This window comes from Perissodus microlepis, chromosome 4 (genome assembly GCF_051167445.1).
Source record: "Perissodus microlepis isolate ML-2025 ecotype Zambia chromosome 4, ASM5116744v1, whole genome shotgun sequence".
Taxonomy (NCBI): Eukaryota; Metazoa; Chordata; class Actinopteri; order Cichliformes; family Cichlidae; genus Perissodus; species Perissodus microlepis.
This window is the reverse complement of record NC_140464.1, coordinates 14,732,271-14,747,380: the sequence shown is the minus strand read 5'-3', so window position 1 is coordinate 14,747,380 and position 15,110 is coordinate 14,732,271. Positions and strand designations below refer to the sequence as shown.

General features: G+C 37.6%; 1 protein-coding gene across 1 annotated transcript; it reads left to right on the top strand.

Annotated features, from left to right (window-relative positions):
• Positions 1-4,612: 4,612 nt before the first annotated feature.
• LOC146388583 (uncharacterized) lies at positions 4,613-6,885 on the top strand. The gene is made up of 2 exons (XM_084924849.1): positions 4,613-5,777; positions 5,822-6,885. The coding sequence occupies exons 1-2, from the start codon at positions 5,369-5,371 to the stop codon at positions 6,883-6,885; spliced, it is 1,473 nt and encodes a 490-aa protein (XP_084780975.1). The 5' UTR covers positions 4,613-5,368.
• Positions 6,886-15,110: the final 8,225 nt, after the last annotated feature.

Genomic DNA, 15,110 nt, shown 5'->3' with positions numbered 1-15,110 from the left:
CGGGGTTGCTGGAGCCTTTCTCTCAGGCGAGAGGCAGAGTACACCCGAACAGGTTCCTAAGGTTATTACAGTAACCTAAAACTAAACTAAAAACTAAGACTAGATACAAATATTTTAGTTAAATAAATAAAAACAACAAACAACAGAAACGATTAAGTGAACTAATTTGAAATAGAAGTCATTTTATAGAGAAAATAGCCTTAGTTTCAGTATTTGTTAGTTTGGTAAAAATGTTATTACAATGTGGCTGACATGTTATTGATGGATGTGTTTGAGACACTGAACATCTACAAGACAAGTGTCTCAACTGTTTTCAAAAAAGTGAAACGTTTCTATTGTAATACCTGCACTGGTTTCCCTACATTCTGCCTCTGACATTTGCACTAAATACAACGATAATTTAAAAAATATATATAAAAGTAATAAAACTGAACTCAAACTAAACATTTTCAAACAATAAATTGAAACAAGAACAGTCTTGAAACTTACTGAAACTAAATAGAAATAAAATATATACTATAATAACTACAATAACCTGTGAGAAGAAGTTGGAGTACACAGAGAGCACCCACACAGACACAGGAAGAAAAAGCAAAATCCACAGAGAAAGGCCTCAAACTGGATTCAAACCCAGGACCTTCTTGCAGTGAAGAATAAAAAAAATCTAATTTCATCAAATTCATTAAAAGTCAAACACAACATTCAAAGACAGCAGAAAACACAACTTGACAAAAATGTCTGTGGTGATATCCAGAGACCTCATGCTTTTGGTCAGTGTTCCCTCAGAGATGTTTAGTGGGTCATCAGGTTTCTGCTGTTACTGTGTGGAGCAAATCTGAAACATCCAGTAATAATAAGCACAAAGATTTTTAACACTCAGCTGCTCAGGCAAACAGTAAAATTGCCAGTGCTTACAGCTAGCTTTAAGATGTCTTGAAAGCTCCTCAGCCTAGAATAGAAAATCTTAATATCTGTTGTTTCTGTTACTGTTTGTGGAGAAAATCATTTTTTGAAACACTTTATTTTAACATGTTTGAGGTGACTCGGATGTAAAAAGGGTAAAATAACACAAATTATAAGTGGTGATATTATTCAAATACTTTGTCTGTGCTCAGCAATAATTAATTCAGCATGTTTACCTCAGCTGTCAGTCCGATAGGAGTCAATAAGTCACTTCTGTCCAAAGTCTGTGGACAAAATTCAGGGAAGTTTTTGAGCAAAACCTGAACTTTTATGTTGGTAGTGCTGCTGGTGTCACCACTGTTAGCAGGAGGTCTTTTAGGAGAGGATAAAAGTCCAGAGACGTGAAATTCGGGTTCTGGCCAGCGTTCTTATAAGAGGCCCACGACTTTGGGGGTTGATGGAGGAGAACTAAGCAACCACACAATAACTCAGGTGAATATTTAACACTCACCCACATTTTGCGAAAAAAAACGAATTAAGAACTGACACTGTTCCCACATGTGAACGCTCGCCTGAAAGAGGGCTGGTAGCTATTCCCACAAGTAAATGCTCGCCTGAAAAAGGGCTGGTAGCTAATATAGGGGAAAAATCCTAAAAGTAAATGCTCGCCTGAAAAAGGGCTGGTAGCTATTATAGGAAAAGCTCTAAAAGTAAATGCTCGCCTGAAAAAGGGCTGGTAGCTATTTTAGAGGGAAAGTGTCATAATAATAACCATTAGAGCGCGCAATATTTGTCTTTTTTACTGTTTTGTTGGTGGAGTAAGTTGATTTCACAGCACATTAAGAAGGCTGAACTACTCTACTGAATTGTTTACCGTTGGTTGCTCAAGTACTGGTGGAACGAGAAAAAGGTTGTGCTTCATCACATAAAATTAACACCGCTTTCAAGAATAGCTTGAAAGTAGAAGGCTGTGTTAATAACCTCTCTCATTCCTCGTGCCAGAGAAAGCACCACGGGTGTGTGTGTGTAAACGTAAATATATCTATAAGTTGAGAGAAAATGGGTAACAAATCAACAAAACTCACTGCTGACGAGCAGTGGTTAGAGAAAAAAATGTCCAGGCGCCGGACAAATCAGTATGAATAGATGGAGAAACCCAAAGAAATTAAAATTGCCCTGCGTGGGAGGGAAAATGTAATCCCTCTGCAGTGACCACTTTAAAAGAGACCCTCCAAACAGAACTAAACAATGAGAAAAAGCCAAATGAAAATGACAAAAGTGACGCAGAAGTATCAAACCCCCCACCATATGCACCACTCCCTGGAGCAGCATCAATACTGAAGCCAACCCCCACTCCTGCTGCTGCGACCCCCCTTAAACAATCCTGTGATCCGTTTAGACCTCAACCTGGTCCTTATGCAGAGGCACAAAACATGTTAGATAAAAAGGTACTAGGTGAAAATCCACAGAAAACCACAGGAAGTACAATTCTCAGAAGATACTTTAATAGTAAAATCAGCATCAGGTCACACTACAGTGCAGTGACTGATAAAACCCTTATTAAGTGAAAACTAGAGATCAAAGTAGTTTAAAGTAGTTTAAAAAGGTTGGAAACAGACCCCACCGAATAGATATAAATATAAGAAGTACAAAAATAAAATAAACAAAGACAAAATTACATTAGAACTTATTTTTAATGTATTGAAACTAATAATAGGAAGGATAACAACCTGTAAACTGATATTAACAATGACACATAGTTGGCATGACGACCATGCCCAGAATGTATAAAATGAATAAAAGGAAATAATTCACACGAAAACCTTTTAAATAAAATAGAGAGATGCATAAGGTACATTAGGGCTGTGTCATTGTTCAGCCAAGGAAAGTGTGTGAAAAGGTAAATGTCTCCAGCTTGGGAAAGGGTGAAACTGCAGATCACCCGAAGCCCTTGATGGATACAAAATAAAATATAAAATATATAATAATAAACTACTTGGTTCGCCACGCAACAGAGAGAATGAATGTGACTGAAGGTTGGATCTGAGATGAGATAAACAGAAGACCAGTCTAAAAAGTAGGTACAAACCTGTTCAGAGAAAAAGCAAATTTGTACAGATTGGATGAATTCTAAATTATCTGTTTGCGGAGTAAGATGATCCTAACTATTAAATGGGCTCAGTAGTAGTATAGTGGTATACACTAATAAAATATTGTAATATACTATTGTTATTATATAGAAAGAAAAAGATGATAATATTAATAATGATATAATATTAATAATAAGAAGCAACCTAGTCAGTTATGATGTGAGGTGGACGATTGTTAGAAGTAATCTGCATCAAGCTTAAGGTTTGCTCAAACTCAGTATAATGACATATGAGATGAAGAAAATAAAGAAACTATCTAAACTAATTAAGTGCATAGAGGCACTTGACCTGCTTGAAAACCTGTCATTTATCCTAGATAAAATATAGAGCACACCTATAATAACAACTAATAAGCCAAACCCTGTAGACAACAGTTAAACCTACAGGATTGAGAAGCTGAATTAAATATGTGGACACCGCTAAGTTGATGAGCATGTTACACATTTTCTTTTATCTTTATTTATTTGTTTTTTAGAGCAGAAGCTGCATAAAAGCCAACACATGCAGCTGTCTGTGAGCTCAGTTTTTCCCTCACACTTCTGCTCTGTTTCAGTAGCAGCATTTTTTCTTTTGTGTCCTGACTCATGTATGTTTTCTGTTTTGTTTGATTATTTTATTTTGTTGGTTTGGAAACAAATTCGTGACCATACTTGTGGATCACAGTGACACATAGTGATTAGGCATATGATTTACAAATGCCTAGTTTTAGAACTGTGAGCAATTCAAAGTTTAAAAATATATATATATATAAAAAACCCTAACTTCAAAGTTTGAAATATGTAAGATGTGTGAGATGGGTGAATTCTTTGAAAACCTAGAAATTATCTAAAAATGCATTAAGTGAAAATGTAATGTTGCATCTATAGAGAAGAAAGAAGAAGCATTCAGTTATTTTAAAAATAGGCATTACAGACAGATACAGTTTTAGCACTGCCTGACTATGATAAGCCTTTCTACTTACGTGTAGATAGAGGAGCAGGTTATATGAAAGCTGTGATAACACAGGCATTTGGAGAAAAATAACACCTGTTAACATTCCTGGTGAAATTTAGACTCGTGTAAATTAGACTCTGTTGCGTCAGGCCTGCCTGCATATGCAAGCCTGTGCAGCCGCAGCAGAGGCAGTAAAAAGTCAGCTGCACGTATGCAGTCATACGTGCATATGAATTGCACACAGGCCAAAATATAAATATATACACTGACAGCCAGTTTGTTTTTTCAGCAGTGCACCACTTTGGAAAAATTTGGCATAACAGAGGTATGGTCACCTCTACGGATAACCCCGTGCAACACGGCAGAGCTACTAGTATCCGACTACTGCCCACAAATACCACTTGACGTACTAAAAACCGAACAAAAAGCTGCAACAATCACTGAACAGAACAAGTGGCTGAAATGTGGAGCACAACTGAAAGATGACTTAATGGTCTGTGATGGAAAACTAATATTACCAGAGTCGTTACACAGGACAGCGGCTGTAGTGACACCTGAAGTAATACATGTGTCAACAGGAGGGAAATATAGTATAGATAAACAATACACACTTTTACGCTATAAATTTTGAAACTTCAGCGAAAAATTTGTAAGAACATGCCTATTCTGTCAAAAACACAACTCACAAGGAAACTTAAGACCTAAGAGAGGCCAGTTCTCCACACCATCCACATGGATTTTATTGAATGAATGTCAAGGATTAAAATATGCCTTAGTAATTATAGATGTATTTTCAAAATGGCCAGAAATCTATCCAGTAAAAAGAGCAGATGCAATTTCAGTAGCAAAGTGCTTATGCAATCATTTCATCCCCACATACGGCATTCCCAGTCTGATAAGGTCAGACAATGGAACACATTTTGTTAATGACATAATCAGCAAAGTCTCTGAAGCTCTAGGATTTAGCATCAAACATCACTGTGCATACCACCCACAAAGTGCCGGACTAGTGGAGAGAACTAACGGCACGATAAAACTAAACAACCAACTGCCGAGTGATATCTCTCCAGTGTCTTGCAGGTTGAAACCAGGTGATTGGATCCTGATCAAAGTACTCCAGAGAAAGAATTGGAGTTCACCAAGGTGGGAGGGCCCATACCAAGTCTTACTCACCACACCAACTGCCTGCAAAATAGCAGAAAGACCATCTTGGATCCACCAAAGCCACTGTAAAAAAGTGAGTGACAATCCAAACGTTTAGACGCCGGCTCCCCTAGCTTCCAGGTGATCTATTGGTGAAGGAAGGGCTGATTGGGTAAATCCCGCCCTTTTTCTTCTCGCCAATAGTCTACTCACCAGAGGCCTAGGTGTGCCTGGTCATCATGAAGACACTTGTCCTCCTAGTGGCCTGCATTGCGCTCCTGGTGAGCCTACTAACACTCACCCAGATGAGAGGAAATAAACAACACCACCTGCAAAAAAGATGGACACATGACAACTCACACCTGTGCGACCTGAACCAAGACCATAACCACCCATGGATGAACAACGCGTGGTATAGGTATGTGTATGATAGAACACGCACCGACAACAGCACGGAGTGCTATGTGTGTTCACATATGCCAACAACGGCCATACACGCAACAATATATGGAATGGCACCTGAATTCAACGAAGCGGTGTGTGTGTTCAACAAGGCAATAACTGGCAATTGCTCACGCAGAGTTTTGATGGCAACAGGACTGGCCCTAAAAGGTCAAAGCATAAAGAAGGAAGACCGAATTCCATGGTGTAATGACGCAGACGTTAAACGTGTCACGAAACCAATTTCGCAGCGATGGGTCCAAACCGAACAGACAACTTCTGTGCCTACAATCTCACGAACTGGAACTACACCTGCAACGAAGAACATTGGGTAAACATCAAGGCCAACAACACAAAAAGCAAATCATTCGCCATAATTCTGCCGCCTGACATACAGCACCCAATGTGTTTTAACTTCTCGGACGGAAGCAGACAAGTTGGACGTAGCCGCAACTGCACACACACACTTGACCTGACCCGATCCACAGGAATACACACCTTCAAAAACGGAACTTTCTGGGTCCAGGGAGCCGCTTGGGCCTGCGGGCCTAAAACCTACTTCATGCTCCCACCAAACTCCACCGGTCTGTGTGCACCAGTACTAATTTCAGACCACACCTTCAAGATCACAGCAGAGACACAAACACGCACATCAAGAGCAAAGCGTGAAGTCGCTGAAGTCACTAAAGTATTGCCACATGACCCAATCTACGGATCAGATGTGCCTAAGAACTTCAAGCTATGGACTAATGGTCAGAAAGTCCTCCACTCCTTGTTCCCCTGGGTGGGAGCTGGAAAAAACATGCTCAGGATCGAGACACTTGACTACCGGTTTGGATTGTTCCTAAATGCCTCAATGAAAATCAACAAGGCGCAAAATGAAGAAATCGACGCAATACGCATTGTAGTGATGCAACACAGAGTCACACTGGACATGATTCTAGCTGAAAAAGGAGGTTTGTGCGTATTGTTTAACACCACATGCTGTACATACATCCCAGACAATGTGCATTCGCAAAACATGACTGACGCTCTGAACACCTTGAGAAAGATTAAGGACGCTCAGCAACAAGACTATGTCACAAGCACTGAAGATTGGTTGACATGGTTGCTAGGTGGTTCATGGAAGTCCCTACTGATTAAAGGACTTGTTTGTATTGGATTTTTGCTTTTACTATTATGTGTTTTCACAACATGTGTAATACCCTGTCTGAAGAAAATGGTGTCAAACATGGTGACGACCTCTATCAACGCTTATGTAACACTGTCTCAAATGGAAGAAGTTTTGAAAGATGATTCATATAGTGATGTCTAGTCTAATTGAACACAGGACTGTTTCATGACGTTCAAACCGAAAATGTTCAGACAAGAGGTTATGAACTGAAAAATATAACAGTACTGTCATAAAAGAAATCTAAACAACAGGAGGGAATGTCAAAGGATTTTTGCCTTTAAAGGTTTTATTATTCATATAATAATCAACTAAGAATGTTTATATTTCTGTTTGTACTCAACCAGCTGCATAGTTAACCGCTGGCTCTCTGCTCTATAACGGAAACTGTGTGCCGTCATATTATCTGTCAGCAACAGGAAACCGCCACCCAAGAGTAAGAAACGACCTTGTAGAGAACACAACGTTTTGAGAAGTCACACCTGCATGCTTGACTAGATAAGCATAGTATTTCCTTTTTCGTATGCTTCATGCTGTGTATAAATAAAGGCAGAGAGCTGCTGCAGGGTGTGAGTCTCCGTTGAGTTCTCACCCGTGCACGTTAAACTGCTGAAGTGTCTGAGTGTTATTTCATTATACACTGTAAAATGTAATATTGTGTTTAATTAAAAATATTAAATAGGCTGAACTCAATTTTTAACAATTTGTTATTAGAACTCGATTTAAATAAGTTACCAGTACTTTTTATGCAAAAGTGCTGATAAACTCAATTTATTTGAGTTGTCTTAACTTAGAAAAACTAAGTAAGCTGGAAGTTTTGCTTCTCAGGGCGGAAGGATGAAAGATGTGTTTTGAAAATGCCACGTGACTAACGTCCTCCTCCCTCTCGGATCAGTCCGCATGTTCATGGTGCATTTGTTATGGAATATGTTGAGCAAACCTGGAGCAGCGTCAGCTCAAGAGATTATTGCCATTGCTGTGGATCTTTACCTGATACACTGACTTGGTGAGTAAATGTTTACTCTTATTCAAACTGATTTTGTGGCTTCTCTTAGTTTAGCACCAGGTTTATAATCTTGCTAGCTAGTTAGTGTTAGCCTAGCGTTGCTGCTGCCGCTGTGCTCTTGTGGGCTCATGCTACTTAAAAATTAACACAGCCTTAAAAACCTTACATAAAACTATGTCTGTGAAATTTTCTGTTGATTGTTTGAAATAAAAAAGTGAGATAAGAGCCCGGACAAAATTCTTCGGGAGGTGCAGCCGTTAGGGCTGGGGTATGGGGGGTATTTTCAATCCATAACCATAACTAACTATATATATAGATATATATAGATATATATAGATATAGAGATATAGATATAGATATATATAGATATAGATAGATATAGATATATATATATATATAGATATATATATATATATATAGATATATATATATAGATATATATATAGATAGATAGATAGAGATATAGATAGATAGATATATATAGATATATCATGTTTAACCTGAGTAGCAAAAGAGTGCAGGGGGGTTGAAAACAATAAGCCAGGAGTTAGTTGTGCTCCTGGACTCTATCGAGCCTTGACCTCCCGGTCAGCTATGGCGCTGGTGGATAACAGAGCTCTCCGAAAACGTGGAAGCACTTTTGCAAATATGTGATATTTTGATAAATTAAGTAGATATTTGGGCATTACACAGTTACATTCTCGCCTGAAAATATCTTAAAAGGTTATTTTGTGACCCAGAAAGGGTAGTCTGGGGAAAAGGAGGATCGCATTTGTTAGCCGGTTGTCGGAGCCTGTGCGTACTTGTAAGCGCGGCAATGGCGGAGGAGCACGGCTAAAAAACTTATTACTTTTTCTGGGTCACAAAATAAACTTTTAAGATATTTTCAGGCGACAATGTAGCTGTGTAAAGTTCAAATATCTGCTCGATTTATCAAGACATCACATATTTGCAAAAATGCTCCAACGTTTTCGGAGACGTCCATTTTTTTCATGCTTTGTGGCAGCTTTTGAACATCTGTGGCATCTATTAATGTCAAATCTAGCCTTTATTTAACAACATAAGCAATCTCTATGTTACAATAATTGCACAGCCATTAAGGATCAAATCGGTTTCTGAAAAAATGTTCTGTTTTTTCTCCCTCTGCTTGCTTCTTACTGTCTTTGAGGCTCGGGACCAGCACTCCTGTTGTTGGAAAGAAAGACATCAACTCAGTGGTAAGTATTTTGGTTTTCCAATATATTAGCAACTGTCAGTGACATTTATATTAATCAGGCTGAACTTTAATCATACTTTAGATCAGCCTGTTTTACTTATTGTTTTATTTGTGCTTTGGTTTGGGGAAGTTGTTTCTTTACTGATCTTTTCCTGTCTTCTGTTATTAGACTTGAGATATGACTGCACTATGCTGTTGCTGTTGACTCCAGTTAATTCTACAAGACACGCTGTGTAAGTAAACAAACAACAACAGTTTGGTCTGCATTTCTTGAAAGATCACATCCCCCAAACTTAGTTTAGAGGGTCTACACTGTATATAGTCAAGTCTGCAAGTTTTCTAACAGCAAAATTTGTTTTGTGCCCAAATCATTTTGCACATCATTAGAATGAAAGTTATTGGCCATGTTTGCATAGCCCTTTTTAAAATGATGCTTTCATGACATTATTGTGTGTTGGGTGGTGGTCAGGGCTATCCAGACTGACAATTGGGACATTGAATGTCACCTCTCCGGTGGGAGGGAGCCTGAGATTGTGTAAATTGGAGTCTGTTTTATACCAAATGCAGAAAAAAATGTTTTAAGAAAGCAATTAAGTTCATGTTCCAAAAAATATGATTGTTTGCTTGCAGGACAACAGGAGAGATGAGTCCTCCGTCACAGATGGTGTGGTCAGTGAAGATGGTCGCCTGCAGGTTCAAGCTCATTGCATCTCCAACCCACATCCACTGCCACTGTACTTAAGGGAGGTTAAAGACTTTCTTCTGCACTTACATTTGGATCACCTCGATCCATGATAGTCATTCAGGCAGTAATGCCTGGACTGGAAACAAGCCATCCTTAAAATATTACAACATTCCAGCTCATGTGTTGGAATGCAAAACAAATGTGTTGTTTAAATCAGAGACTGCACTTGTGACAGAACAACAAATATTTTATTTTGATTATATAAGTAAGTACAAAACAAACTTGTGATAGGCCTAAACTTATTTTCAGAATAATTACATCTGAGACTTTGTTTCATTGTAAGATTCTAACAGTGATGGCATTATAATTGTTTGTTGTTCAGCAGAACAGTGTCCAGTATGTTGGCTGTTATACTTTGTTGTGTTTGAAAATAAAAGTTGGGCTGATTTTAACATCATTACAAAAAGTGTTGTTAATTATTTTTAATCATATTCAGGTTACCACACATTGTTTTTAATTTAGTTGAACTTGAAATGTTTGTCAGTAGGTAAACAATTAAAATTGTACAGTCAGAAATATCAAGTTATTCTTAATAGTGCAGACTTGCAATGTGTAAGTTGTCCTAACAGTCATCTTAAGTAAGCTTTACTTAGTTTTTTTGAGGCAACGAGTTTCCTCAATTTTTTTGAGTTCTGGGAACTAACAAGGCTGTACAGTGTACTCAAAATGAGTAAGTTGCCCTAACTTGGTCATCTTACGTAAACTTGATCCAATTTTCTTGAGTTCTGGGAACAAATGAGCTTGTACAGAGTACTCAAAATAAATAAGTTGGCCTAATTTAGCCATTTTTAGCTAAGCTTTACTCAATTTTTTTGAGGCAACGAGTTTCCTCAATTTTTTTGAGTTCTGGGAACTAATTAGATTTTACAGTGTATCTGAGTGTTTGATAAAAGATTATCTCTAACACATATACATATCTTGCACATATCTTTCTTGTGTAAATGTACATGCTTGTGTTATTGTGTAGATTTATGGAGAGATGCTAAACTGTGTTTCATTGTTCTTGTAACAGTGACAATAAAGAGCTATTCTATTCTATTTTAAACTTCTTTTGAAGTAGATCTAACATTGTGGTGTTATACACTGCATAACATTACCCGGCACAATGTTAACTAAGAACCAGCTGTTTTGTAAATTAGTCTGAGGTGATCTAAATTAAGTTCAAATGCAAATTAATTAATAGTGTTTTAGTCTGACTGGGTTTAATTGATTTTGCCCTGTAGACACTGAAAAAGTAATCCCATGTATTCCAGTTGTAAGGATTTACCTGCTCTCTGTTCCTACTGTATATAAACATTTGTGAATAAATTCATACATTCCCTGTTAAGTTCTGGGTCTTGTGTGTTTTCCTTTATGCATTATTTGGATATCAATAAATTGACCAAAGACCCCTAAACCGAGTTACAAGACTGTGTATTTCTCTCCAAAGTGTATCTTATGGGAAACAGATATTTCAAAAGTTACTAACAAATTTAATTTGTTATTGTGTTTTTTTAACGACTCTTAATTTATAAACACTAACTTACAACATGGTGATACAGGTATTAATTACAACTTTTAATAAATTATAACTTCATTGGTCTAAAATAGTAAACTGGGTCCCCCTAAACCTGTAAAAAGTTTGTATCTCCTGAAGCATGTTGCCTGTATGTAAGAGCCATGAATATTATATTATGTCATCTAAGAAATGATTTGCATAAACAGTATTTGGAGTACTCAAAATGTTTTTTTAACACATTCCACCTCTGTGACATAATAAAAGACTCGATGATAATCTGATAAATTTGCTCCTTTCTCTAAAGTATAAAAGGACAACGCTTTGTGAAGTGCAGGGATACTGAAAGTGGCACTTTGTGCACTGCTTTTGTCAAACATGCTGAAAGTGGAAAATGAGAAACATGACCCATGTCACACAACCTTAGATAAACGGATCAAAACAGTTTCCCATTCATTCTTTATGGTAGTGCTAAATCACCACAGATGTAATATATTTTTGTCCACTATGGTTTTCCGGTGTTGTTTTGAGTCACTTGTAAAACTTTCCACTTCCAGAGATGAAATCAGATCTCAGAGCTCTGTGTTCATTAATCACAGGTAAGAAAAGGGTTATTTGAAATAAGAGTAAACCTACAGAATGAATATGCAGCTGTGCTTTAAAGGTTTATCGGATTCATGACAGTTAACGTCCACCGTTTGGTTAAACAGTTGTGTCAGCTGTGCTGAAGTGATGAGCTAAATAATGAATGAACAGGAGGTTTCATTTATTTGTGTGTGCCGCTGTCATGTTGTAATGGTAAATGAGCTGGGTGGGTTTCTGACAGTTGTGTTCATGTCTTACGAACATTAAAAACACTCACTGACAGAAATAGACCTGCTGTTTTTATTTCTTTTTTTAAATGTATGTGTGTTGTTTTCATGTTGTAAGTACTCTTGTCAATGAGCTTCTGACAGTCTGTCCTGGTATGGGTTATGGATGATGATGATGTGCTGTGATAATACAGCTGCTGGCTTTATGCTGAGCTTGGACACTAGGCTGTTGTTACAAATACAGAATCAGTCATGAATGATTTTTATTCACAGACAGAAAAAAATACATCTTCATCACAGCTCTGATAGTGCTAGAGTTAGCTTTCACTGAGTCAGCTGAACACAGTCTTAAAACAAATGTATTTGTTCCTGTCATTAATCTTTAAATCACTTCAGCTAATCCTTGGCCTGCTTCTTTTTCTGTAAACCCAACTACACTGTGCAACAGTATTTTCAAAGATTTCTTTCAATAGCTTAGTTCTTTTTAAGTCAAGCTATCAAAGGTAATGTGACTGTTTCCTTAATTTTTCTGTATTTGTGTCAAAACAATTTTTTCTTTTTCATTGTATGTCATACCCAGAGACCACTCTGATCCCTCCTGTTGAAGCTGGAAGTTGAATTAAAGACATGTCTGCACCTTTGAGGGAGGACCCTGTGCAGCAGAATGCTCTGACTGTGAGCCTTACGACTGGAGGGGACTCCTCAGAGATGAAGGTGGTGCAGGGAGAGTTTGGGAAGTTAAAGGATAATCTTTCCTGTGTCTTCTGGAGAATGATGTCATTTAGTAAATGTACTGGTACTTATATAAAACCTTTCTACTCTACTTCAGTTCGCAGAGCAATTAATACACCATGCCTCATTAATACAGACACTTTAAAAATAAATAAATAAATGAATGAATAAATAGATATATATATATTATGTATTATTATAAATAATAATAATAATAATAATAGTAATAGTATACATATAATAACATATATATGTTATTGTCTTATGTGTATGATTTCCTTTGACCAGAATGGTCTTACAAAAAGAGATTTGGTCCTCTGTATAAATAACGCTTAATTATCCCTAAAGTAAAAGGTCTTACTTAAATGTTTATATACTCACTTTATAAAAGCACCAAGCTGTTCTTTGTCGTTTATATGCTGCTTGACTTTGTTCATTATGACTTTCATGTCAGAGAGCATTCTAGCTTCTGTCAGAGTGAAAGTAAAGAAGTGTTTAGCAGGAATTAGGAACCATTATAACAAAATGAGCAAAATGAACAAACTGATATACAAAATGAGCAATGTATCGCATTCTTACTGACCACTTACCAAATGTAAAATGTATGGCAATAAGTTTATTGTTCAAGTTAAGTTTGATTTGAAATTATGTCTGTGAAGGTTCTCAGTCATCCAGGTCATCGTAGTCAAAGGAGCTTGCAAAGAAAAGCGTCTGGACTTCTTTAAGTTACTTGAAGACGTTTCACCTCTCATCCGAGAAGCTTCTTCAGTTCTAAGGTCAAATGGTGGAGAGTCCCAGATATAAACCTAGTGGGAGTATCCCCCCACAGAGGGACAAAAGGACCCCCTGACGATCCTCTAATCGCCTGAGCCAAGGTGTGAAACTGGGTGTGGGTCCCAATCAGCCAGAGTTTCGGGTGTGTTCATTGTGAAACCTGGCCCCACCTTATCATGCGAATTCCTGAGGTCAGATGGCCCAGGATGTGAGTGGGCGTTAAGGCGTCTGGGAAGGGATCTCAAAACTGGATTATAGATGGCAGAGAGTTGGTGTCGTAAACCCCCGCCTCTGTTCAAAGATGGTCGCTCACAGTGGACATAGATGGCTTCTTTCACTCCTCTTTCAAACCATCTGTCCAAAATGTGAACATTGGCATCCTCGAAAGAGTGTCCTTTATCCTTAAGATGCAGATGGACTGCTGAGTCTTGTCCTGTGGAGGTGGCTCTTCTGTGTTGTGCCATGCGCTTGTGAAGTGGTTGTTTGGTCTCTCCAATGTAGAGGTCTGGGCATTCCTCGCTGCACTGTACAGCATACACCACATTGTTAAGTCTGTGTTTTGGCGTTTTGTCTTTCGGGTGAACCAGTTTTTGTCTGAGCGTGTTGCTGGGTCTGAAATGCACCGGGATGTCATGCTTGGAGAAAACTCTCCTAAGTTTTTCTGATACACCGGCTACATAGGGGATGACAATTACTTTTTTTTTTCATTTTATTTTAATACATCTCTGTCATGGGTCAAAAATGCTATGAGGTGCCATAAAGAACATTATTACTGAAACATTCTCCACTGAAAACCAAGTCATTTCAGATGAACAGGAAGTTATTTCCTCACAAGGAAAAAGTGGTACATTTCAAACCGCTACACAGATGTCTACTCAATAACCTGCTAGTAGCCTAAGTGAAGCAGCCGCATTACTCTGTCAAATGCAACAGCCGTGGGCAGTCGGTTGTAAGACTACGGTCAAGTGAGTCCTCACTAATATTTCAAACTAAACAGGTTTTCTAGATCAAATCCACCACCTCTCATACTTTGAATAAATTAAAAATACACACAAAATGGGCATATCACATCAATGATCGACCTGCTCATTACTATGTCCACCTTGTTACTGTGGAAAACGAGGCTTAAATTAGCCATTATCACTTATGTCAGGGGTTCTTACATTTTGTTTTTTTTGTTTTGTTTTTATCTCAGGGCCTGACGTTTTCACTACAAAGTGGCCCAGGGCCCATTCAGATATTAACACTGTATTGAATAAATTAATTTTGCTTTTGGTTTGATTTATATTTAATAAATAAATCAATTCCACCTCATTTTAAAAGCTAAAACCTTGCCAAATAAACATGATGATGACATTATGCAATGTAATAAGACATTTATTTATTACATGTATGTGAACCTGGACATAAAAAATGCCAAACAGGTCAACAATTCATGAAACAAATCAAACTGCAAGTAGAAATTGAAAGGCTCAAGTCAGGGTTAATAACACAAAAATAATTAATAATTAAATTTTACTACAGCAAAAGAGAAAAAAGGGACTGATCCTGTTGTAACGAGAAAAAATTTGTATTTTTATTCTTTCTAG